The following is a 25,668-nucleotide window of genomic DNA, read 5'->3' as shown; positions in this document are numbered from 1 at the left end:
AGTGTTAAGGAGCAGGGCTCGTTACCCAAGGATTACTGGTACAGTCCAGCTGGTCTTCTGCTGTTGTGCCCTTGGGCGAGGTACTTAATCTGAATTGCCTGTGTGAATATGTGCGTAGCTATACCATCTGAAGCTGTACCGGATGTAGGTCGCTGGGGATGAGCGTCTACTCAGCGAATGCACTGCGAAGCGTAGAATGTCTGGCGTAAGAATCGGGTTAACGCCTGCGCAGGCCTGTGAGGGACCGAGGGAGGCTCGGAGGCGGTGTGCGTGTCGCGCGCAGGCCGTGTGGTGACTTCAGCACTCTCCTGTTCCCGGGTCACTGCTCTTTACCCCCGGCGGGAGGAACTCCGACAGATGCAGGATGCCGGTTAATCCTCAGCGAACACCCCCCCCCCCACCCCCACCCCCGCACACACACGCAGGCAGGCACACACGCACATACACACGCTCCCTACCCCCACCCCCCGATCCTGCCCGGTCAGGGCTTTCCATTGTCTCACCAGCCTCATTCATTCAGTTATTTACACAATCGTTTCTTTAACTTTTTTATCGATTCACTTGTCGGCTCCATCTGCGACCTGGATTCCAGTAACGGTGGCTCCTGGGGGGGTGGTTTAAGTGCCAGCCATGAAATATACAGCACTGGGGATGATTGGCAGAGTGCTGGAGTTACGGGGCCGATTCGGTTTGTTTGGGTGATGGGCGTGGCAGTCCGAAAACGGGCAATGGCAGTGGGCCTTCGCGTCGTAACTGCGCTGCCGCTTGTGGGGGTGGGGGGGAGTGTAAACACAGGAAGGCCCTGCCAGGGCGAATCTGATTCACTGGGCCTCTTTGTGGAGAAAGCCCCTGGAAGGAGTCCTGTGGGGATTGCAGTCTCAATCGGAGTTTGCCGTCACCTTGAAACTGAGCCGCCGCTGAAGTCTGCGACCCCCACCCCTTCGTCTGTCCGCCTCTCTCGTTCTCCCTCTTTTCCGCCTTTTCTCCCTCAGTTCATTTTTCAGTCTGAAAAGCTTTTAGTGGCGTGACGGGTCTGACGTTTGACACCGGCAGCATTCTGGACGGCCGCATTTCACGAAGCTCATAGAAAAAAGGGACAAACGCAATTGAGCTAATCTCTGCCTCTGTGTCTCTCCCTCTCCCCGTCTCATGTTGGGCCGGGGGGGGGGGGGGGGGGTGGGGGGGATTACGGGGGTTATTGTGTGCATTAACGACCAGATGAAAGACTGAGCGGAAGTGTAAAGCAGGGATGTAATTCCCCAACAGCTGTTCTATTGGTCTGGTAATCCTTTTGACTAATGTCCCTCACACACACATACACCCCCCCCCCCTCCTCTCTGTAAACCCACCCCCGCACCCCTCGTCCATCCACGTCCCCTCTTCCTGTGACCTTCTGGCTTCCAACTCCAACTCCAGGCCCCAACCCCCCACCTCCATTCCCATTAACAGGTTAGTAACACATAGGCCGGGGTTCAGTCCAGGTTTGGCCCACAGTTTATCCCTCTCATCCTGCCGATTGCTGAACTCAGAGAAGAGAGCAACACCTGTGTTTACCCATGAGCCAAAGCGATTCACTCCACAGCAATGGATTCTCTCCAATGCGACCACATCGCGTGCCCCTCGGAGGGTTTGCAGGGTGAGGGAAGGACAGCCCGAAAGCCAGACCAAGAGGGAGCCAGGGGAAGGAGCTGAAAAAACAAGAGTGAGAAAAGAAAAAGAGAGGGAGAGAGGGAGAGCTGGCTGCCTCTCCTCCCCCTAATCCCCCATGCTGCATTTTATGCTGATAAGGAACTTTCTATTTTTCGCTGTTTATTTTCTCTGATGTCTTTTTTTTTTCTTTTACAGCCGGAGCGTTGACTTTAACCTCCTTGTCTGGTGAAATGAGCCACTGACCCCCCAACCCCCTACCCCTCCTTGCTCCCTCCTTCTCTGGCTCTGTCGTTCTGTTTATTTTCCCTGTCCGTCAGCTCCCAGTTTCCCTGCCGATGGCGACGGTGTAGCCTCTGCTCTGCCCTGGGGTGGAGGGCTGTGTGTATGTGTGCTTTGGGAGTGTGGAGCGGGGGGGTCTTGCCTGTTTCAGCTCAGATTGACATGATTTAGTTTGTTCTCCTTTACCACCCCCCTCCAACAGGCCCCCCCCCAGGGTGGATTCTTGTTCTGCACCACCCCCACCACCACCCGCGTCCTCCCATCCATTCCTACCCCCGCCTCACTCTCCCAAACTCACCCCCCACCCCCCCCACACACCCTCTGATGGGTCACAGTAGCACAGAAGTCCCACAGCTAACATGGTAAACAGCCAGTCCCAAATAGAAGGCAGGCCCCCTTGAGAGACATGGGAAAGGGGAAGAGGGGAAGGCGTTTGAAGGGATCCATTATCCACATGCTGTGCGTGTAAACGGCTCTGCTTCACGTCCTCTCCTAAACTCGGGCTCGGGCTCTGTTTTCACACACCACATCGCCGTTTCCAGCTCCTCCTCCAGAGCTCCTCCATCGTTCTCTCCATCACGCCTTCTCTCCAGTTTGTGTTGTCTCCCCCTGCCCTCCCTGCAGTCACATTTTCCCCTCTTCTCCTGATCTTCTCCACTCCACTCCTCTGTCCGTCTTCTGATTGGCCGTTCGACGGAGGAAAGGAAGCGAAGCTCCGGCCTCTCGTTTCCTGTTTCCTGTTGAATCATTCAAACAAAACCCCCCTCGTGATTGGGCAAATCTGTATCAACACAACTAAGTCATCGCATTTAAAACGGGAGCATTACACATGCCTGACGGAAAGGGGAAGGCAATTGATTTCTTTGCCCTTATTCTTATTCATATTACTGGCCAATTAGCATACAATTAGCATACAGATTTGCTGCGAATAAAAGCAGCGGGTCAAAGCAAACGGAGAAACGTCTGCTCTCCCAGTTCCCACGCGCACCTTTTTACCTTTTCTCTTAGGAGTGTATTCATGCGTTCTGATTGGAGGGCGTTTGGGCTCGGCTGACCCCCTCGAGCCCTGCTGTTGCTCCAGAGATCAGAGCGCTGAGGCTCGAGTGCCTATTCAGCGCAGCGTCCCTCCCGGATCTGCACCCGGAGCTGAAAGGAGTCGCCCTCTGGGTCCTGCTGTCGGGTCTGAGCTGAGTGGGACTGGCCCCACAGGTAGTGCATAGGGGAGAGGATTCGGGGGGGGGCGTCCAGAAAGGGGAGCAGCAGCAGGAATGGGAACAGGAGTACAGTACAGCTGCCGCCACCCCCCCCTCTTTTCTAGTGAATGGGGCAGTTCTCTCTTTCTTCTTCCTCCTATCTTCTTTCTCTTCCCCAGCAGGGACCTTTTCCCCCTTTTTCCGTCTCGCTCACCCTTTGTGTCACCAAGACTGTTAATGAGGTGTTGTAAACGCTGCCGGAACAGCTGGTGGGGAGTGAGGGATGAGAAGAGAGAGAGAGAGAGAGAGAGAGAGAGAGAGAGAGAGAGAGAGAGAGAAAAGAGTGTGATCTGAGCTCAGTGCTCCCAGTACACCTGAATTGACATGTCTGTTCTTGGTGAGGATTTTCTTAGAATCTGAGAAAAGAAGTGGTTCCATATCCTCTCAGGGACAACACTTCCCCTCCCCCTCTCCCCCCCTCCTCCCGTCAGATATCCCGGGCAGGGCAGCGTGATAAATGAGTGGAAAGTAGCTGGTGGAAGTGGCCCACATGAAGGGAAAAAAGTGCGCGTCCTGCTGAGGATCATATCTGCAGCCAATGGAGCTGCAGGTCTCTCCTTGTTCCTTCCATTGTATTTTTTCTTGGATGGCTGTCAAGCCTTCTCTTTGATTCGGCTGAAAAAGTGTGGCGTATTTATCCGGATGGCTTGGGCATGTGCTGCAGTTTGGCGCGTGCTGCTCCGAACGCTGGATGGCAGGTCCACGCCGAGCACAAGCGGAACGTTCCGGAAAGCTCTTTGACCGTGACTCGTCAGTGCCAACTTGCCTTGTCCAAAAACCACCGTTCATTCTTTGCATATTTTGCTTTTTTGCTCTCTTTCTCTCTGAGTGCATTCTGTTATTGCCTGTCCTTTCCTGTTTCTCTCTGTCCCCATGTCAATGGCTGTTTTCTCCCCCCACAGTTCTCCCATTGCTTTATCGTTTTATTCCATTTTCCTCTTCCTCCCCGTAATTTGATCAGTCATTGCCAAGCACGTCAAACCCATGACTTGTGAATAAGCAATGAGTAATGCCACTGAAACTGTGTTACGTTACAGCGGCATATAAATTTCAACTGACGTGCTACTGTGGGTCACACGCACAGACTGTATCATTCAGTCTGCACCCGCCCCAAAACAAAAAAAAAAAAATGCTGCAACTCAAAGTATGTCGTAATGCAGCCCAGAGGAAGAAAAAAAATGTTGCGGCCTCACACAAAGCTTTTCATCTCCTCATATTACAAAACAATGAATCCCTCCGCCTTGGACCCACTCCGAATCACAGGCAAACACTTTCGCCCCCCTCCGGAGCTTTTGAAATGGACCGCGCCACTATGCTAATTGGGGCGGCATTGTGAAGCGCAGAGCCGGGGTGTTCCATTCTCCCGGGCCTGGGAGGGTATAAGCATTTGAATGGGGGTGGGGGGGGGGCACGGTGAGGGCCAGGATGGATGAGCCGGAGGGTGAGGAGCCCTGGGGGGGCAGCAGGAGAGCGGGAAGGGGAGAGAGGGGAGCTGAAAGGGAGGCCGCAGCGGTAGCGAGCAGCGGAGCGCCCGCGGGTCACGCTGCCACACGCCGTGGGGAGGCTTTGGCACACCGGAGGGGGGCGTCTTCCCCTCCTCTCCCTTTTTATTCCCTCGCCATTGTGCGGCCCTTTGTTTACCGAGCGCCTAATCCCTTTCTTGACAAGGGCGAGAGGATTTCGCTTTCCCACAAACCCCTGCTGCACGGAGGGCCGTGGGTAATTAGTTCCACACTAGCGGGACGCAGTTAAGGGAAATAATCCACAGGGAAAATATTCCAGGGCCGCGTTTTTGCATTGTCTCACCTAAGCCGTGGAAGCTCTTAAAAACGCTTTTAAGTCCATTTGCAGACAACAAGTTTGTGGGTGCGTGTTGGCATGACGATGCACGATTATCCTCTCAAAGCGTATTTTCTGGAAAACGAGCATTTTCTAAATTGAGGACTGGGGTCAATTCATTTCCAGTTCTGTTCTCTGCAGGCTGACAACATTAAAAAGTTTTTAAGATTCGTTTATCCAGAAAACTTGACAAAATGGTCATTTTTTAAGATTCGTTTATCCAGAAAACTTGACAAAATGGTCATGAGTTCATCACTGACATTGCCTTACACTGCTTTTATGTACCACGAGATAATGGCAATAACTGGTTTTGTCTGGTCTCTTCACCGGAGAGGTGCGGTAGCTTCTCTTTCTGTATGTTGGGTTTCATGGAATGCGGAGTGACTGGTCTTGTTTTAGGAAAAAGAGGAGGATTGTGTAAAGAGAGGGAGGAGGAGGAGTGCGTCTGGCTGCATGCACGCTCGTGTGGTTTTGGGGCTCAAAAGCCCTGAGATTACCATAATGACACTCTGCGCACGCTCGATCACTTTCGAGAGAGGGGGCTGACGCCACTAATGACGGCGTACGCAGATGCGCGCAGAAATATCTCCTCACATGTGCTAGCTGTTTATTGGAGTTCACCAGTGAAGAATAAAAATGTTCCTCAAGTTGCAATTATACAGCAAAATTTATGTTGCGTGTAAGTCTGTGTGGGGTGCAGTTTGTGTCATGTCCTTATGTGTCTTCATGTTCCTGTGTAAGGCCTGTGTGTGTCCGCTGTGTACCCGTTGCAAGGTCTTATGGGAGCTCCGTCTCTTTCAGTGTGTCCGCCTGGGTACTTCAAGGCGTCTGTGTCCAGCAAGCTGTGTGAACCGTGCCCGAAGAACACCAAGGCGTCATCCTCCGCTGCCCTCTCCTGCCCCTGCCGGGAGGGGTTCTACCGTGCCCCCACCGATGACCATACAGTGGCGTGCTCCGGTGAGGCCCTCTTTAGTTTGTGAATAATCAGACTGTACCAAGTCCAATACGCAGGGGTGTTTGTTTTACAAACATGTGTCTAATGCCCACCCTATTTTCCTCACAGCCCCGCCCTCCGCCCCACTGGACCTGACCGCCGCCACGATGACGGGGGCGGGCAAGCTGGAGCTGTCGTGGAGCCCGCCGGCGGACACGGGCGGCCGCGACGACGTGGAGTACGCCGTGCTGTGCGAGCGTTGTGAGTCGGGGGCCTGTCTGCCCTGTGGGGAGAGGGTGCGGTTCGAACCGGCCCCCACTGGACTGCGCGACACCTGGGTCACCGTCAGCGAGCTGGAGCCCCACCTCAACTACACCTTCACGGTGGAGGCGCGCAACGGGGTGTCCGGGCTCAGCGGCCGGCGGCCTGCCAGCGTCACCCTCACCACCGCCCTGCAGTACACAGGTGAGAGGGAGGCTCCGCCCCCACCCTTCCTTTGTCACCTGCCCCCAGCCTTTTTGACTTCATTTCCTCTCTCTGTTCGTGTTGTATGAGAACCTGTAGGTTGATGTTTTGGTTTGTCCGCCCTTGCGCTCCCCTACCAGATCCCCCCAAGGTGACGTCGATGCGCCTGGACGAGAGAGGCGTCAACAGCCTCTCGCTTTCCTGGGCGGTGTCCCGGAGGGCGCTGCCGCACCACAACCACCGCTACGAGCTCATGTACCGCAAGAAGGTGAGAGAGAGAGAGAGGGAGAGAGAGACAGCCCCCACACAGGACTGCATAGAGAAGGAGAAACTCTAGAGCCTTGATTCAGTCCACATTTGACCTTAGTCTTGTGTTTGTCTGTTTTCTGTTGTTTTATTGACTGAAGTGTCGTCAGTGCTACCTTCTGAGGCTTATCTTAGAAGAAAGGGCTCTTGACATTAGTGGGATTAGTTGGTTAAATTCAAGGCTGGGAATATATTGAAAACAGGGTTCTGCAGAATTGATGTGTGGGGCATAGCTATCGGCGGTAGTATTTGTGGCAGACCATAATTCTTAACACCCCTCGCCCTCAGGAGAACGACAGCGACAAGGATGTCACCACGTACACGGTCCTGGTCCTGGAGAAAAGCTCGGTCCACATCAGCGACCTCTCGCCAGGGACCATCTACGTGTTCCGAGTGCAGGCGCTGAGTCCAGAGGGGAACCCGGGCAGCTACAGCATGGAGCACGAGTTCGAGACACTGCCTGAGTGTGAGTGTGGGAGGGCGTGGCCGAGGCGGGTGTGTGTGTGTGTGGATGTGCGTGTATATGAGATTCTGCGATGTTGCTCCGCGGGTGACGTTTTAACCGCTGTGTGTGTTGCTGTGTTCCAGTGGAGGCGCAGGTCCAGACCAACACGCCCATCATCATGGGGGCCGTGGTGGGGGGAGGAGTCATGCTGATCATCGTCGCCGTGATCCTGCTGCTCCACAGACGGTCAGAAATGACTCCGCCTCCTCCCCTTTCTCTCTGTCACGTCCTTCCCCTTCGGTTGGAAACGAAATAAGGACTTAATCCGCAGAGGGGAACTGAGGTCACCACAAGCAGCAAACATACAAACAAGAAACTACTTACAGTTACAATTACAGTAGGCTTATAATAATACATAAATGGTTTTTCCTTCTTGATGAATGCATGGAAAATCCACAACTTCAGTAGACAGTTAAAACAGTGCCTAAACTTGATAAATAATTTGACCTCTCCCCTCAAAAAGAGTGCATAAGGCCGCATTGTCCGCCTTCGCATTGAATAATACCAGTGGAAAATCTGTTAGGTGTAGTCTGAGATCCTCTCTTTTCAGTCTTTATGTAGCCTTTTTTCCCCTCTGATTTAAACTTCTCCATTGTCCTTTCTTCTCATTCCTTACCGACCCCTTTCCTTTCTTCAAGGTTTTTTTTTCTTCTTCTTTGCCAATTAAGCGGTGTCCTCTGGCCTAATCTAGACTTTCCCTCCTTGTCTCTCTCCGGCCCCCTCCTTATCAGCCCCACGCTTCCTCACCCGGGAAGTGGAGGGGGGGCGTTTAAAGCAACCTGTCGTTGCCCAATAAGTATACTTTAACAAGCGGTGCGCCTGAAAGGAAATTAATCAGCAAGACGCATTGTTTCCAGATGAAAGGTAGGCCGCAAGGCTGTCTCAGCCCCCAGGCCTGTTTGGTGGGGGGGGCACGAAAGGTGACCCTGCCCTCGGCTATCGCCCGTCTGTCTGCGATAGCCGCGGCCGCTGTCTCGGTCAGGCAAGCGCAGACGGCCGTTTATCAGCTCGCCCCAGGAATGAATGGTGTCGCTAACCGCTAACAGCCTGGGCTCATCTCGTCTGGTGTGAGGGGGAGAACAAAAGCCTTTCGGTTTCTGTGAACTCCGCCGTATTTGTTTAACACCATGTCCAATTACGCCCGAACAAGGAAAGGTGCCGCGATCTCGAGGTTGCCCACAATGCAGTTTTGCACATGAAAAGGACTGTAATAACGGAGATAGGGATGGTGTCGAACATGATGTGTTTGAATGCAAGGCTATTAAAAGATTAAACGTGAAAGCATGAGAGTGACTGAGAATGTTATTCCCCCCCAACAGGAGAAGGAACCCTCACGCCAGGCAAGGCCCAGAGGACACCTATTTCTCCAGTGCAGGTATGTCAGCCCCACAGTGACAAAGACCCCACCCCGAAAGACCCCTGAATGGTCAGTAATAAACTCCTCACTTTCTTAACTCTTTTAGAGCAACTGAAGCCCCTGAAGACCTACGTTGACCCCCACACGTATGAGGACCCCAACATGGCCATCCTCAAATTTGCCAGCGAGATCCACCCCAGCCACGTCGCCAAGCAGAAGGTCATCGGGGCTGGTGAGTGGTGCTGTGACGAGCATTTAAAATGGGACTTTTTGATTGGTCAGTAAGAGGGTGGAGGTGTGGATTTTTCCCCATTCATTTTTTTTTTGGCTTCCAGTCAGTGTTTGCTATCAGGTAGGCGCAGGTTAGCGTGGCAGTGGAACACATTGCTCACGTCAGTCTGTTGAAGGGGTTGTTGCACAACATACTTAGACACCTATTAGTGTGGCAGTGCTGTTCCATCCTGGGGCAGAGAGTGATAGATGGATCCTTGCGTTTTATGTGCCCAGAGCAGTGTACTGTCCTGTCTGGTCCTGCCTCATGGGGTTGTTTGCCTTGTATTAAAGAGGTATTTATCGCATCAAAATGTAAGATGATGTCTCTCACTCCATAGGAGCCATAGTTTTCCTAAGCACAGTAAACATCATTACACACTGAACAGTTTGCATTCCCATGCCCCCTCCTCACCCCCGAAAACCCGAAAATGAGTCACCAATGCCGTTTTGTGTTTTTATTTGCCTCTTAAATGTCAAAACACTATATCCCAGACCACCTCTATGATGTTCTATGATCATTGCCCCAACTCTGCTGTATGAGCAGACCCATTCATAACTGCATAACCTTTCTTTATTACTCCATCTGTCTTTAAAAACTGCTTGGCAATTTTCCATTTTGGCAATTAATATAGTTTATACTGAATGTGTTGCCAGTAAACATCTCTGCCCTTGCACCCAGGTTATCCATAGATGAGATTTCAGAGTTTAGCTATGAGGTGAACTAGCCCTTCAGCTCCTGACCTCTGTGTGACGTGTCCGTGTCATGTCGCCGCCCTGCAGGCGAGTTCGGGGAGGTGTACCGCGGCGTGCTGAAGGTGCCGGGCCGCAAGGAGGTGGCGGTGGCCGTCAAGACGCTGAAGCCCGGCTACACAGAGAAGCAGAGGCAGGACTTCCTGAGCGAGGCCAGCATCATGGGCCAGTTCTCCCACCAGAACATCATCCGCCTGGAGGGAGTCGTCACCAAGTGTAAGCGTCCCCTCTGTCCCTCTCTGGACCTGCTGTCGTCCTCTGCTCTTTCATTGGCCTTTCTTTCCCTGGCTCTGCCTCTTCCTCAACGCCACCAATATTCGCTGTTGAGTTCAGCCTTTGCTGTCCTTCTTTATACCTGTTGGCGTTCAGTGTTCTATGTGAAAACAATGTGCCCGTGTGTCAGCGATTTGTACGCTAAACAGGTACTTTCTTCCTTTTACAGTTAAAAATGCCATGATCATCACAGAGTACATGGAGAATGGGGCCCTGGACAGCTACTTACGGGTAGGTGCATCCAGGTGTTCTGTTACCCAGGTGATGCATAGTGTAAACGAGGAGGGAGAGATTTATGGCACGGGTTAGTGGGTAAGGGTCAGAATGTGATGCATGGAGGGGGATTATCTGGATTACAGGTAATGGATAACATGGATTACGCTTTACGGGTTGCATCACTGCGGGGATTACGCGTCATGGATTACATGGGTCGGATTAGCGGCAGCTGGAGATCCATGGGGTTCCTCTATCCAGCTCGGGGCTTAATTGCTCTGTCGGCAGCCATTGATAACAGCCTGGCTCGCTTGTTCTTTCCAAGTATCTGTCAGTGTTGCTCGGTGTCTCTGAAATCCTCAGACAGAACATGGTGTTCCCTAAAACCCTATGGGGCTGTGAGTGGGAGGGAATTTTGCTGGAAATAGACGGCCTTGACAGGGTCTCGTTTGGCTCCTTTTAGGATCGCGATGGGGAGATGAGCTCCTACCAGCTGGTGGGCATGCTGAGGGGCATTGCGGCGGGCATGAAGTACCTCTCGGACATGAACTACGTCCACCGTGACCTGGCCGCCCGAAACATCCTGGTCAACAGCAACCTGGAGTGCAAGGTGTCCGACTTCGGCCTGTCCCGTGTGCTGGAGGACGACCCTGAGGGAACCTACACCACCAGCGTGAGTCCTTGGGGCGGCCTTCTCACCAAATAAAGGGGCTGGTGGGGACGTGTCCCACTCTGGGGTGCTGTCAGGGATCGGTCATTGCAACCTCAAGGCCTGACTCAGTCTTGGATTCGGTCCTGCTGCATAGCTGGATGTCAGTAAATTTCAACGGGAAATTCACATGAGTCGTGCTTCTGTTTTTGTTTCGTAACCTTATCCGTTTACGGGAAAAAAGGAAGCTGTTCCAATTTGTTAGTCAAATTCGTGCACAGAACCGGACAGGACCGGACCCAGGCCTTGCCGTCAGCGTTTTTTTTTGGCCGGGCTGTCACACGTTGGTTGAAAATGCTTAGCTTATCGTTTGCATCCCGCCCTCAATCTGCCCCTGCTGTTCCCCTCAGGGAGGCAAGATCCCCATCCGCTGGACGGCCCCTGAGGCCATCGCCTACAGGAAGTTCACCTCGGCCAGCGACGTCTGGAGCTTCGGCATCGTCATGTGGGAGGTCATGGCCTTCGGAGAGCGGCCCTACTGGGACATGAGCAACCACGAGGTATGGAGCACTGGGGCCCAAATCGAGACCTCATTCTTCTCATCTTGTGGGAAACATCTGCATATGCATTTGGCAAATGATCTGCCAAAGACGCACAAACTGCATACTGTACATACTGTAAGGCCACACAGACCACAGTACACGCAGAACTGCCACACAACACTACAATGAACAGCGCCATATTGAATAGTCAGTGCTACAGCAACCAAAATTTCCACAACAGCTAGCGCCAGAGTTCAGTAGTAGTAATTCCCCTCGGAAAAGCAACATTAAGATATAAGCGCAGTGTAACTGAATGACCATCAGGATTACTTTGCCAGGCAAACAGACCTGACCGGGGGTTGTTATCTGCGCCGCATTCCTGGGCTCTTGGCTCCTGGCTGGCGCACTCCCAGCGGCCCTTTCTGTGCCCACCTGTTGTGTAAACACATTAAAATGCCCGGTGCCAGTGCAGCGCACTGCCAGACAGGCTGTCTCTGACTCCCGGAGACGCGGGACCCTAGGGCGTTATCGCCTGGGGGTGCGTCGGCAGCTCGGACTGCACGGCGGCAGCAGTGCACACACAGGGCGGCCTCACGTGTCACATGATCGGCCACCCAGCGGCCCACCAGAATTAATCACCAACATGAATGGAGTTAGTCAATGCCTGGCCCGATTAACCATTTAGTTTCAAATCAATTACGAGTTACGAGATTCCGAATGAATGGTCAGATGAATTCTTTAGCCTGCCAACTAATGATTAGATAAAGAGAAGGTGAATGCACGGCCATGGGCAGAGAAACTCATGTGTCATGCCGCCCCCCCCTTCCCTCAGGTGATGAAGGCCATCAATGAGGCGTTCCGGCTGCCAGCCCCCATGGACTGCCCGTCGGCCGTGTACCAGCTGATGCTGCAGTGCTGGCTGCAGGACCGCTCCAAGCGGCCGCGCTTCACTGACATCGTCAGCCTGCTGGACAAGCTGCTCCGGAGCCCCGAGTCCCTCAAGACCATCGCCGACTTCGACCCCCGGTAAGGGCGGCCCCCGGGGACGCGGCAGGGAGGGGTTAGCGGAGCCAGGTTTACTCAGCAAGGTGCAGGACTCCAGATCAGGGCGTGCTCCTGTTTTTGGAGGGCAGCCATCCAGGAGTTTATTTTCCCACGGCTAATCGCTTATCCACTTGATTGGACCAGTTACTTACTCAGCTGAAGCGATAGAGGCACACCTGCCTCTGAGACTGGCAGTCATGTAAGAGGGAAAACTGGATCGCAGCGCTTTAGAATTGGACGCGCCTTAGAGCACCTGGAGTTCTTCAGCAGATTAGGCCATGAAAGGGTTAAAGTGGAAACATGTATACACATGGAAAGTGTGTGTATGCATGTATGGGAACCGTCCCTGTTGAGCCTTTGGTTCTATAACTGCACTGACAAGTTTACTGGAAATGTGATTTTCCTGCCGTCAGTAATTACTGCAGACGAAGGAGCAAAAAAGCCCAGGAAAGCCCAGGAAAAATAATCTCACCCGTGTGAGGTTTGTTTATGTTTCCAAAGCCCTTTTTAATTCTGCGTAAATGTGATTGTGATGCCAGCCAGAGCTGTAGCCAATGCCTCAGGGGTACCGCAAGGTTCGTCATCGGACTGCGTGTGGGCGCGCGCGCTTGTGTGTGTGTATGTGCAGTCGAGTGTGTGAGCGTATGTGTCACATCGCCGTCTTCGTGGGCGTGCGAGAGTGCTGTTGAGAGTGTGGAGCTCATGATTTTTCTCGCTGTTCCCCCAGCGTGTCCATCCGCCTGCCCAGCACCAGCGGGTGCGACGGCTCCCCCTTCAGGTCGGTGTCGGAGTGGCTGGAGTCCATCAAGATGAGCCAGTACAGCGAGCACTTCGCCCTCGCCGGCATCACCAGCATGGAGCAGGTGCTGCAGATGAAGAACGAGTGAGTACACCCGCGCATGCCGCTGTAGAGCACGCACACGCCCTGTCCGGGCTGAGTTTGTGTGGAGCTGACCAATAGGGGAGGTCAATAGGACCAATGACATCCAATCAGGAGCCAAAAGAGAGTGACCGGAACTCTTAAAACGCACTCTTTAACACAGCTTTAAGTTCTTACAGGGAACTTAGTGCCAGGCTATGGCCAGCCAAAACCTATTGTTATTTGGCAATTGCAAAGAACTGATATGTGCAAACTTTTGGCTCAGGCATCCCTGCCTTTAGATTTTTAGCTTGTTTTGCTTATATGTGGGCCTCCTCTGTAGGGTAAGGTAAAACTATGGACAGTTATTCACGAAAAGGCTTTCAGGCAAGGGTTAACTTGGAGTAAAAGCAGATTGACTGCAGTGCTTCTATAGGAGGAAGTGACTAATGTTTGGAGAGGCCTACACATGACCAACACTGTCCATTCTTTCCACTAAATTTTCTTTCGGTTTTCTTATTTCTGTGTGTTGTGTGTGTTTGTGTGGGTGTGCGCTGACTTCTGTTAACACGTCAGTTTATGTTAGCAAAGATTGGCAGAGCTATGAGAGCTCTGCCTAAATTGATTACACAAGATAAGATCCAATTCCCCTGAGGGGTACAAATGGGGAAAAAAATCAACTACATGGTTAAGTTAGCCAATGTGTTTATCTGTTCAGAGGAAGAATGGCAGTCTAAAATGAAGAGCTGTATTTTAAAGGAGCATTGTGAACAGTTATAAACAGATGCAAGATGAGCAGCATACCCATGTGAGGGGGGGGGGGTGTTCCAGCTGTGGCTGCTTCTGACCTCTCTTCCTCCCTCCTGCCTTCTCTCTCCCTCTCTTTCTGCCATCTTTTTCCTTCCTTGTGTCCTTGTCTCTTTTTTTTTTCTTCCCTCTTCCTGTCTTTGTCTCTCTCCTTCACATGAGTCACCTTTCCATTCCTCTGCTCCTGCCCCCCATTTCTTTCCTCGAACCCACGACCCAGGGCTGTGCTCCAAGACCACTGCAAGGTCCTGGTAAGGGGGGGGGGGGGGGGGGGGGGGAGCATGTACACTGAGACAGGGGTGGGGGGCGGAGGGAAAGAGTGTTGGGAGAGAGGCAGAATGTACGGGGGGAACACAGTGATGGGCAAAGGCTGACAGAGAGAGCAGGAAGTGACCTCACCATGTAGCGTTTACAACAGAGGCGAAGGATAGCACGACACCCCCTGAAGGGAGGGCGAAAATATGGGGGAAGAGGTGAAAGGTGAAAGGGCAACAGGGAAGTGTCTCTTATAGATCTCAGCTGCCTCTGGTAGAATGCCCTAATTCATTTCTGCCTGTTGCTGACTGTAAGCGGGCGGGTTGGGGAGGGGGGGGGGGGGGGGGGGGGGTGTGGGGACTTAAGAACAGAAAGTGGGCCCAAAAACGAGGTGCCTTTGAAGCGCTTGTCATTTTTATAGTGCTTTTTCTTTAATAGTTTCCGTCCTACATCCACTGTCATGCGGCGGCGCTCCTCAAAACCCAGAAAGTATTTACGAGCCTCCGCTGCGAGCCGCGTGCCAGACAGCTGAGATTCATGGCTGGGCTGGGGAATACTCGTTAAGCAATTAAGACCCTAATTAAAGATGCAGCGCGGTCTGGCCGGCATATGTTGGGGTATCTTCTGTACATTGTGTGTGTGTGTGTGTGTGTGAGTGCTCTCTTTAATAGCAGCAGTCTTCTCTTGTTACTCATTTTCACATTCAGCTCCCTTTACAGTGAAGGTTCTTTCCCCCTTCCCCCTCTTTACTCTCCCTTTATTTACTTTACCCCTCTTTCCTTTCATCTAACTGCCTTTCCCTCTCTCCCTCGCCCCCCTCTTTCCCTCCGTCTTCCCAGTTTCCTCCCTCTCCCTCTCCCTCTTTCTCTCCCTCTTTCTCTCTCTCAAATTCAAATTCAAATGTTTTTTGCCATGACTGTTTCAGTATTGCCAAAGCAATCATTATACAATCAGACTATAACAAGTATAAACAGAAGAATAATATCAAAACAGCCAACAAAAAAACAAAAACATCGATAAAACAGTAATAATAATTCTGACCTTGACCTCTCTCTCTCATGCTTTCCTTCTCCCACATGCTCTCGCCACCTCATTTTTCTCTCCCTTAGCATCCAGCTATGTTTCAGAGAATTTGTGAATAACACACAGCAGAGACCTAATGTCCATTTTATTTTCCTCACAGGGACATCCGGAACATTGGGGTGCGGCTACCAGGCCACATGAAGAGAATTGCCTACAGCATCCTGGGCCTGAAAGACCAGACCAGCACACTCAGCGTTTTTGCCGTGTGACCCAAAACCCACTGGACCTCCAGAACCAAGCTCTCGCACTGAATCGGGCTGACCGGATGGACTGCAAGCTGGACTGAGGTGGACCGGGGGCCTGTCGAGGTTCGCTCTCATCCAGCCAAAAGAGGGGGAAAAAAAGAACAACAAAAACTCTGACCGCAGCCTCGCGGAGGGGGCCCCACCCACCAACCAGAATGGACTCTGATCTCATTGGAGACTTCTAGCTGACTCACTGTACTTATCCAATAGCGAAGAGGAGATTTTAAACAGCTGAAAAAGGGAGAAAAAAGCTTTATATATCAGACTTTTTATATGTAACTGACTATATTTGCTATATGTACCTTTTTGTAGCGGTTGTACAGTTTCGCAAGACGTTTTTTAAGTTTGTATTTTTAAGACTGATGTTTAGCATGGGCTTGATTTGCCGAATGCCAAGTAAAAAGAAAAAAAAAAAAAGAAAAAAATCTGAAAACTGCATAGCGTTATCCAACTGGCTTTTCAGCAGAACAGGGCATGGATCTAGAGTGATTTCCATGGAGTGGGCTGCCACGGTCTTGAAGAGTCCCTGATGCTTTCTCTAGAGGGGTTTTGTGTGCAAGCTGGCGTTTGCGTTCCAGGAGCGGCTCGTCGACGAGCGACTCTTCAGGCGGGATGATATTCGGAGCTTCCTGCGGCCCCGGAGGACCGTCAGACCTGAAGTTGTTTTAACAGTGTGAACCGTGTGTTTGCTGACAGCTCCAAAACTTCTCCCTCTCAGCTGTCCATGGGTTAGGCAGAGGCGAGCAGCTTGGAAATGGCCGTCCAGGAGCCGACACATGACTGCATTCACCGTAGATGTGCCAAGAGTGTGCAAGAGGGAGCTGCTCGATTGAGGGGGCCTTGAGTTAGTTGGGGCCTGCTGTGTGCTCTGTTAGGACCGCGGGATGGGGACTCAACTCAGGTTTTTTTTCACCCCCCATATGTTTCGAAAACCCACTTTTATGTGGGACGTGTCGGAAGTGACCTGCCATTGCCAAGCCTGAGTGGCTGTTTGACTCTCCGTAAGCACTTATCCCTTGGGTCCCTCACAAAAGCTCCGATTCCCCCCAAAATTCAGTGCATCCGGTGACACACCCAAGGGACAGACACCACACCCATGTACACGGAAAGTTGCCAGCGTTCATTTGGCATTTGCCGGGTTCTGTTAGTGGCCAAAAGCCTTAGGACTAGAAGCATTGAAGTTGGACTGGTCTTTATTTCATGTTTTCCTTGCAGTTCCACTTTCTGTTTGATATCTGCCTGGAAAAATTTTTGACTGTTGCTGACAGCATGGTGTGGGTTCTCCTTCCTGATGTAAAAATAGACATCGATAGTCCAAACTGTAACCGAGACGCCCATGTTTTTGTTTTTGTTGTTCACTTTATTTAATATTTATTTCACATTTTTATTTATTGTTAAATAAACACTTAACTTGGGACTTGCTGGTAATGAAATTTATTTTCCTGTTCCAATAAAATTTTTTTGTGTAACCTTTTGTTCTGATCTGTTTCTGTGGATGCCTGGCTTGGTTAAGCATGTCTTTAACTCCAAGAGCTGGTAGAGCAAAGGTCATGTGATTCTGTCTGTCTGTCTGTGAACTGGATAACTGAAAATGTCAGGGAAAAATTCAGACTAAACTTAGTGCTTCCCTCTCTTGAGCACTACTCAAGCAAATCTTTTGTTTTCATATAACAGTTTCTTATCATTTAAGTACGTTATCGTTGCCAATAAAACCCATTACAGTTTTAAAAAGAGCATGAAACTGTGAGATTAATGTCCCTGTGAGTGCTGTAATGGCAAATGTTTGCTGTTCTCAGTCTGAACTTTCTAATCGCATTTTAATGGAACTCAGTCAAAAGGGTGTAGTGCATATGGTTTTGATCTTTATGTTCAGAATTCCCATTGAGCAATGCTGGCACTGCTGCCAACAATTCATAGATAAGAACATACCTACTGAAAGGAACTGCAAATATTTATCCCCTGCATTAAAGTGGTAAACTGAGAAAATAAGGTCACGATAATATTCATAGACCTCAATCAGGTAGACGGAGGACGGAGCCAGAAGATATCTTAAACGTAGCCAGGCCCTGTTTATTGAGAACTTGGAGAGGGGAGTCCTGTCTCTTGTACACCAGTTTGCCAAATTGTAATTTGTGTGAGTGAGATTACTTGGGATAAACGCAACTTCATTGGGAGGAAATGGAATATCTTGAAATAGCCCTTGGTTTTGTGTGGAAAATGGAGGAGAAAAAAAAAAACCTCTCAGAACAGCGCCCCTTCAGCGGGTTCCTAGCTTACTGTCCAATCCACTTTTGAGATTTTTTTCCCTATCTGGGGGGGGGCTAATGGAAAAAAAGCTAACCTTAGAATCAACCGAGTAGATTGTTTCTTGTAAACGGGGAGGAACGGACTAACCAAGGAAAATTTTAAAAGTAGACTGTACTCCACCAGGCAGCCCCCGCTGTTCTGAGTACAGTGCCACGTGTGGATGTCCGAGCATGAGTGCGCTAAGCCGAGTGGTGTGAAACGGCATTCTTGTTTGGCTGTGGGTAACGTGCGCTATGTGTGCTGGCACACTTGTGTTTGTGAACCTGTCTGTGAGTCGATGTGTGGGTAGGCTATGTGTTTGTGCGCGTCAGAGCAAATGGTAATGTGTCCATGTTTTTTATGGAGATACTCGCACACTGCATGTGTCTGGATGTGTGAGTTGGTGTGTATGTTACTGGCATTTGTAAATGTGTTTTGGTACCTACGTGTGGCTCTGTGTGTATGTCTGTATGTGGCTCTATGAATACGTTAATGTGTTCGTGTTTGTAAAGGTTTGTGTGTTTGTGAGAAGGGTTGTACATTGGTGTAAAGTTTGTGTGTTGGTCTGGTGGATTGTGTGTTAGTGTGGATCACTGTGTTCATGCGGGTGGTTGCGTGTTAGTGTTGAGGTTGTGTGTTGGTGTGAACAGTTGTACATTATTGTGAGGGTTGTGTGGATGGTAGTATATCAGTGTGGAGGGTGGTGTGCTGGTGTGGATGGTAGTATATCAGTGTGGAGGGTGGTGTGCTGGTGTGGATGGTAGTATATCAGTGTGGAGGGGTGTGTGTTAGTATAAGTGCTGTGTATCGACATGGATGACTGTGTGTTGACCGCGCCTGGTACACATGGTAATGTTTTCCTCGCAGCAACGTGGATTCTCCTCCGAGGGGGTGTGTGGGTATGATTCTCTCCTCTCTGGTTTTGAACATCTCTTTTGAATGTAACAGTCATGCTACTGTTCCCTCTCTCTCCTCCACCTCTTCCTCATTCTCTCCTCGTCTTTCCATCCCTTATTTTTATTCATGGTATGAAAGCCAGCAACCGTCGGAATTTACATCGAGTCTAATTTTAGATATGGGTTTCTGACCAAACACACATCCTCCAATTTGTGCCTATATTGGTCGCTTTCTCTCTGTCACTCTCTCTCCCTCTCTCTCACTTCTGAAAGCCATTTTCCTTTCTACGTTTCCACTTTATCTCCTGGTTTGGTTCCCCTCTCCACTCTCTCAGACAGTGAATTAATAGAAACTTCCCTCCGAGTTCCCCATGTGGTTGCACTGCCCAGAAGGGGGTAAGTAAAAGCACTAATACAGCGCTCCTAAATCAGCACTTTGTGTGTGAGGTCTTTAGGCACATGAGGACAAGCTGAACTTTTTGTCTGAACATGAAACGTGTCTGCTTAAGCCTCACGTTGCATTGCACCGAGGACCGTCCTGAGGACGGGGGCTGAAACTGAAAGAATGATGATTTGAAGGATTGCAGGCTAGAAAGGTCCTCGTAAACAATGTCCCGCAGATTGCAAAGGTTTATCAGAGACTGATTTCACATTCTGTGTATGTAAAATGCAGCACAAACAAACAGAGGCAAAGTATTTATAAAGTAATTTAGGTGTAAGTGCTGCTATCCAGCCCCTTGAAAGTTCTTTCTTTAAACTGGACACAAATGATAGGCTACTTGAGTGTATAGATTATTGCGGTTTCTAAAACGTTTACTTTGATACCCCTTGTAAAATAACCCAAATAACATTCAAGACAAAAAAGGGCTAAATTATACCAAGCACATCCCAGAAAAATACATTTTGATTACTGTCAGGAAGGAGAATTGAAATTGCAGGGCTGGGCATTAAATTACATCTAGACTTAATGAGAAACATATCTTCCAGCTTGAACTCCTCGGCCTGCCGCTGATTAAAGACCCCTTTCAGTGAGAGAGATCGTTTTTAATGTGTCACTTTTGTAGCTTTGTCAATATTCCAGGGAACCAAAAAACTTCGTCTTTCAGTCAACAGAATTTGTTTGGTTGCAAAAAAGAAAATGCAGTCAAAGCTACTGGCTCTCTGGAAAGTTCTTAAGAATTCTTTGTGACATCACACCTGACTTGGCACAGAGAGGCATCGGCCCAAAGGGAGAGCTGGTCACTTGCCTGGTGTGAAGTCAAACGTTCTTTGATTGGAACGCTTGGAAGTGTGCTTCTTGTCACCCATTTTGGCTGCATTTTAAAGCTGTTTTTCTCACATTGAAAACCAACCACAAAACGTTTTTATTGAAGCACACCATTCACAAATGAATGTCAATGCTTATAAAGCCTGTTGTCACCCTGCGGAGTGTTTCGAAGCATTTTACAGTGGTGGTGGTGCCAGCAGTGGGGCGGGTGCAACTTGTCTCAATCACCAGTGATGTGTGGAGCCCAACCGCGTGATCCACGTCGGTCATTTTGCAACAGAGTACTCAATGAGGTGGAGGACCAAGGAGCCAGCATGATAAATAGAGGGCTGATTACAGGGTCAGTTTGAAAAACTGAGAGAGGCTAATTGGGGATTAGACCGGAACAGCTGGGAACACCCTCTTCCCCTCTTCTTTTTGCCTTTCATGACCTCTGTGAGAGTTGACCTCAGTCTAAATTCTCAGGTGAGAAACCAGCCGTGACACACACATACCTGGCTGCCCTTTGATCGGAAGGATGTGAGGTAGCCACAGGAGGCCAAAGTATTCTCAGGCATGACACAGACCAGCATCCCAGGGTTCACCTATTCAAACAGCAGAAAGGAGGACATGTTCTCAGTGCAGAGGAATTTATACTGTTTACACCAAACATAAAAAGCTATGTTTCACAGCTGACTGCATTAAACGATCAGATGAAGTTTGATGGGGTTTGTCCTCCTCCACTTGCATTCTGGGAAGAGCATAAACGATCCCCTGCTTCTTCTCCAGTCTGTGGATTGTCATATATTGAACTGTTTACCCATCATGTTAAATTATTATTCGGTCGGCTTATCTTGGTGCTTTGAAGTCACTCATGCGAGGTGGATTCTCCATGTGAGAATCATCTAGTCTGTGTTTGTCGAATGCTCAATCTAAAAAAGGCATTCCAGCCTGCTTCTCCCTCTCAGATAGAAAATAGCCTTTGATTTTTTTCTTTTCACCTCAGTAAGTTGAATCATTATTGGTGCAGCACAAACAGCGAATATCCTGAAAGTTTTCATCCCAAACTACTATTCCAGTATTCCATGCTGGACACTCTCAGACATACCTTATGCGACACAACGCATTTTCCAGTAGGCCAAAAAGGATGTTTTAAAGGGCTGGTACAATAACAAGTTTTGGAACGGCCTACTTCCCACCAGGTCAGTTCTCTGCCTTTTTTTTTTGTTAGTGAATTGTTGTTTCTGGAAAGCAGTGGGAGACAGGAGGTGGTGACCGGAGTGTGCAGCCTAAGTAAACAGCACTGGGTAACCTCTGGGGTCACCCTGGAGCTGGGGACAACGAACCCTCTCCGCTGGACAAACACTAAAAAATCAAAACAAAAAAAAGGAGGACCTCATCTTGAACTTTGCTCTTTCTGAGAAAATGTCTCTGCTACCCATTAAATTTGTCAAATTTGTTTGATTTTGCTGGGGTATTTTGTTGCAGCAGCAGCTTTCATAATGTTGTTATGAATGCGTTAAGCTGACGTGCGCTTCCTGTTCCTCTTTTCAGAGCATTACTCATTTACTTGGCTGACACCTTGACCTGTATATACATAGCTTACATTTGACCTATTGTTCATGTTGTGTGGCTGGATGTTAAGGGTAAGTGCCTTGCTCGAGGGTACGACAGCAGTGCCCCCTGTCTTTGATTTGAACCTGCAACCTCTAACCGCTATGCCACAGTGGGGAGCTGCTTCCTCTGAAGTTTCCCCAGCATCTTCCTCATTTCCCTCTCCTCTGCTGAACTGCCTTCAAAGCACGTATTTAGAGAGCTTTGATGTGTTTTACTGCCATTCCCTCCTTCTCCCTCGCTTCAGTCTTTCGAACTTTTTTCAGGTTGGTTGTTGAAGTGAGAGAGAGACGTGGAAATTGTGACACGTGTGAAATGCCCACACACGGGTGACCAAATTTGCTCTCTGCTTTCTTTCTCATCCTCTGTGTGTGTGTGTGTGTGTGTGTGTGTGTGTGTGTGTGTGTGTGCGCATGTGTGTGAGACTGAGTTTGTGTGTGTGTGTATGCGTTTGTGTTTGTGTGTATGTGTGTGAGACTGAGTTTGTGCGTGTGCATGTGTGTGAAACTGAGTTTGTGTGTGTGTGTGTGTCTGTGTGTACGTGTGTGTGTGTGTGTGTGTGTGCGCGTGTGTGTGTGTGTGTATTGAGGCATGGGATGGGATGCAGGAGCATCTTTTTTGCTTTGATATGCTGCCAGGGGAATAACGAGAGGGGAGGGGTGATTACACCATTGACTTTGATGTTTATGCTCGGCCAAATTTATCAGCACTTCCTAATATATCCGTGCGCCGCCAACACCTTAATGAGTTTTTCCCTCTCTGAAGTGCAGACTTTAGGGAGGATGCCTTATTAAAAACATTAGACCAAAACTACCGTGAATCACTCCAGTAGCAATTTTGTGTCCCCTCTTACCTCAAAGAGGGCAACCGTAGAAATTCATCTCAAAACATAACTTATTTTGGACAACTTAATTTCATTAAGCACTTAACTATTGCACAAACAGTTTCAGTTAAAAAGTGCAGAGTTTGCCTGGGTGACATAGCAGTGATTGATAATGTTTATTTTGCCCTTAGGCGTTCGTTCATGGCGCGCTCCAAAGGGCCCATTTATTAATATTTTCAAAGAAATTCGAGGCCCTCGTTTTGGGAGTGAAGTCAGTGAAGCAGCGTAAAGCTGTTTGGCTGGCAGTTGTGTCACTGCTGGGGCAGCTGGGACGGGAGCCTATTTTGACAAGCGTTCCGTTTCACACACCATCTGTAAGTTTTACGTCCTACCGACATGGAATCTAAAGAAATATGCTTCATAAGACAGCAGCCCACATAGTTTTATGCCTTATATTTCCCTCCTGGGCTGTAGTGGGTGGTTTAATAGCATTATTGTTATTGGTAGTAGTATTTATGGGAATAAAAGTATGTAAACTGAGTGGAGATGGAAGAGCTTAAGAGGAGAGGAGCATCTGAGTCCTGCCAAGAGTCGCCTTTCAGAGGAGTAATAAAACTAGTCCTGACAATCTGGGGTTTGAGAGGGAGGGGGCAGGGATCAAGATACAGACAGAGAGCCTGAAAGGGAGGGAATGAGACAGAGAGGGGGAAAGAGATGGACATGTTTAATATGTCTCATACGCTTTGTCATGCCCATCAAGCAAATTGAATCGAACTTAATTGAATAAAACTGGAATGAATGGATAGAGGAATACGGAAGGAGATGGAAGAGATAAAAACAGGGGAAAGAGAAAAGAAAGAAAAAAGGAGGAGGACAGGGAAGGCATTCAATATTTTAATCTTGCCCTCTCTCTGACTTCCTGCTGTTGCTCAGCACCAGAGAGGGACAGAGAGGGAGAGAGACGTTTCCTCATAGGCTGGCGTCTGTTCACCCACAGGACTACAGGACAGCGGGCGATAGTGTGCGTGAAGCGGTGGTGGCAGCCGCACTTCAGCTCCGATCCCGCCAGAACAGATAACGACGATGATGAGTGTGCGCGCCTGGGCGGTGTGCAGCGGGATCAGTCAGGGAGGCAGTGTGTTGTGTAAACCGCACGGCGGAACTCCGGAAAGAGCGAGGGAGCGGGCCCTAATTACCACCCTGGCTTTCCTGCCCGGCTGCACCTTGTTCCTTCGGAGCCCTCCTCTGCATTCCTGTGGACTGACTCAGGGTTTGAGAGCGGCCCGGGGAGATGGCCACGGTTACAGGGCTGCCCCCCTTTGATGGGACCCGCTTGTCATTTCTCATTTCAGTGTGGGGCCGTCAGGTTTGGGGGCCGCGGTTTGGGTCATTAGGACGTTTAATGACATCGCTTTTTTGCATTTGAAACAGTGCCAATCATGATATTTGAGGGCTGTTAATTATACAGTTGTCAGCGAGTAATCTGAGTCTAGCTTGATGGGCCTCCTTGCAGATTCTCTAGTGAGTAGAGCAGTCTCAGGCATCTGAGACTTTGTCTCCTACAGTTTTTATGTATCCCTCTGTTGGTGTCAGGCTTTTAATTTCACGTCTGTCTCTGACTCTGTGAGGCCTGGGTTGCTGTGTGTTCAGCTGTAGGCTCTAGGGAGGGGGAAAAGAGCAGTGAATACTGTGGAAAGGAGTGGTGTGTGGAAAGGAGTATAGTGTGGACCAGCCTGGTGATTGACCAAGAGTAGCACATGGACCGGAGTGATGTTTGATCAAGAGTAGCATAGGGACCAGAGTCTTGTTTGGCCAAGAGTAGCATATGGATCAGACAGATGTTTGGCCAAGAGTAGCATAGGGAACAGAGTCTTCCTTGGTCAAAAGTAACTCATGGACTAGAGTGGTGTTTGGTCAAGAGTAGCCTATGGACCAGAGTGATGTTTGGTCAGGAGTAGCATAATATGGACTAGAATGGTATATGAACAAAAACGGCATGCAGTCAGACAGGGACCCACAAGAATAGACTGAACTTACCCAAGGCATTTTCTGTGCATTGCCAAGTATGCACAGAGGTGCGCACAAACACATAATTCAAATGTCATACACATAATTCAAAAGGTAACAAAATGATTTTTTTTTACATAATGTTAAAGCTTCAAAGTGTTACCAAATGTTTCATGTCTTTCAGTCTGGTTTAGTACTGAACAACAGTGCATAAAGTTACCCCCCCTGTGGTTTGCTGTACAAACACAGGTAGGAAAACACTGGCAGTGAGGAGCTTGAGCAGTCATAGTCTCAAATTGGGAGTTTCATAAAATGACACACTAGAGGGTAATATTTTGGTATCACTACAGACAAAAGAACCAAAAGCTGGAGTGGGACATGCCATAAGGATAATGTGCAGCTGGGAAAACTATACCGGATTTGCAGCCACACAGGTAATTAAGACTGCTTGGAGCAGCTGCAACCGGGAAGGCAAAAACCTGTAACACAGCAGTACACAAAAATCTTCAAAAGTCTGATTCATTCCAGTGAATTTGAACAGCATTAGCGGCCCTTTTTACTGGTTGCTCAACTTAGCCTGTTCTTCTTCTAGCTCTCAGTGTTTAGAACCATCTTATGACATTTTCTTATTTATTTGTTCAGGGAATGTCTTGACCAAGAGATGTCCTTTAGTGTTTTGGCTGCCAGAAGGAAGATTCCAGCTCTCAGGCGTAGATTTCCTTTGTGGAGGGAGGTTCAGCAGGTCGGTCTCTCAATGCAAGGATTATTTCAAACCTCTCGCCCGACATTGTGTGTATGAGGCAAGGGCCACTTAACAAAGAACGCGTGCGTGCTGCGACAAGGGCCCGCACCCGCCATGCTCTCAGACAAATAGGAGCGCTCTGATAGGCTCCCCTCCCAGGGGGCGGAGCCTTTCCCATAGTTCTCATTCCCTCCAGGTTTAGTCTTGCTTTAAGTGACTCAGACTTGCCAAGCAGTTTCTGGAAAAGGCGAACCCGCCGTCTGTAATTTTTTATTGCTGTGGCGGAATGAGAATAGTCCTTGTGTCAAAACCAGTTTAGTCCCCTTGCGTCTTTATGTGTATTTCCATGGGGACACCCAGGCTTGGTCCCGCAAGGCCTCAGTTAGGAGGCCAGGCCTTTTATTTCTGCCTCTACATGAAACCAACATGGTTTAATTTGCCGCCTTAATTTAAATAATTTAAACAGTCTGCTG

General features: G+C 49.5%; 1 protein-coding gene across 1 annotated transcript in view; it reads left to right on the top strand.

The window, feature by feature from the left end:
• Positions 1 to 16,013, top strand: part of LOC118778731 (ephrin type-A receptor 2-like) — a 28,260-nt gene extending 12,247 nt beyond the window's left edge. The window contains exons 4-17 of the mRNA XM_036530382.1: positions 5,823 to 5,978; positions 6,085 to 6,420; positions 6,561 to 6,688; positions 7,015 to 7,192; positions 7,315 to 7,417; positions 8,551 to 8,606; positions 8,695 to 8,820; positions 9,642 to 9,827; positions 10,054 to 10,115; positions 10,561 to 10,770; positions 11,157 to 11,306; positions 12,121 to 12,314; positions 13,060 to 13,215; positions 15,437 to 16,013. Of these exons, the coding sequence (XP_036386275.1) occupies positions 5,823 to 5,978; positions 6,085 to 6,420; positions 6,561 to 6,688; positions 7,015 to 7,192; positions 7,315 to 7,417; positions 8,551 to 8,606; positions 8,695 to 8,820; positions 9,642 to 9,827; positions 10,054 to 10,115; positions 10,561 to 10,770; positions 11,157 to 11,306; positions 12,121 to 12,314; positions 13,060 to 13,215; positions 15,437 to 15,545 (2,150 nt within the window). The 3' untranslated portion in view covers positions 15,546 to 16,013. The remainder of the gene's footprint in view (positions 1 to 5,822; positions 5,979 to 6,084; positions 6,421 to 6,560; positions 6,689 to 7,014; positions 7,193 to 7,314; positions 7,418 to 8,550; positions 8,607 to 8,694; positions 8,821 to 9,641; positions 9,828 to 10,053; positions 10,116 to 10,560; positions 10,771 to 11,156; positions 11,307 to 12,120; positions 12,315 to 13,059; positions 13,216 to 15,436) is intronic.
• The last annotated feature ends 9,655 nt before the right edge of the window (positions 16,014 to 25,668 follow it).

This window comes from Megalops cyprinoides, chromosome 6, assembly GCF_013368585.1.
Source record: "Megalops cyprinoides isolate fMegCyp1 chromosome 6, fMegCyp1.pri, whole genome shotgun sequence".
Lineage (NCBI taxonomy): Eukaryota > Metazoa > Chordata > Actinopteri > Elopiformes > Megalopidae > Megalops > Megalops cyprinoides.
This window is presented reverse-complemented; position numbering and strand designations above follow the sequence as displayed.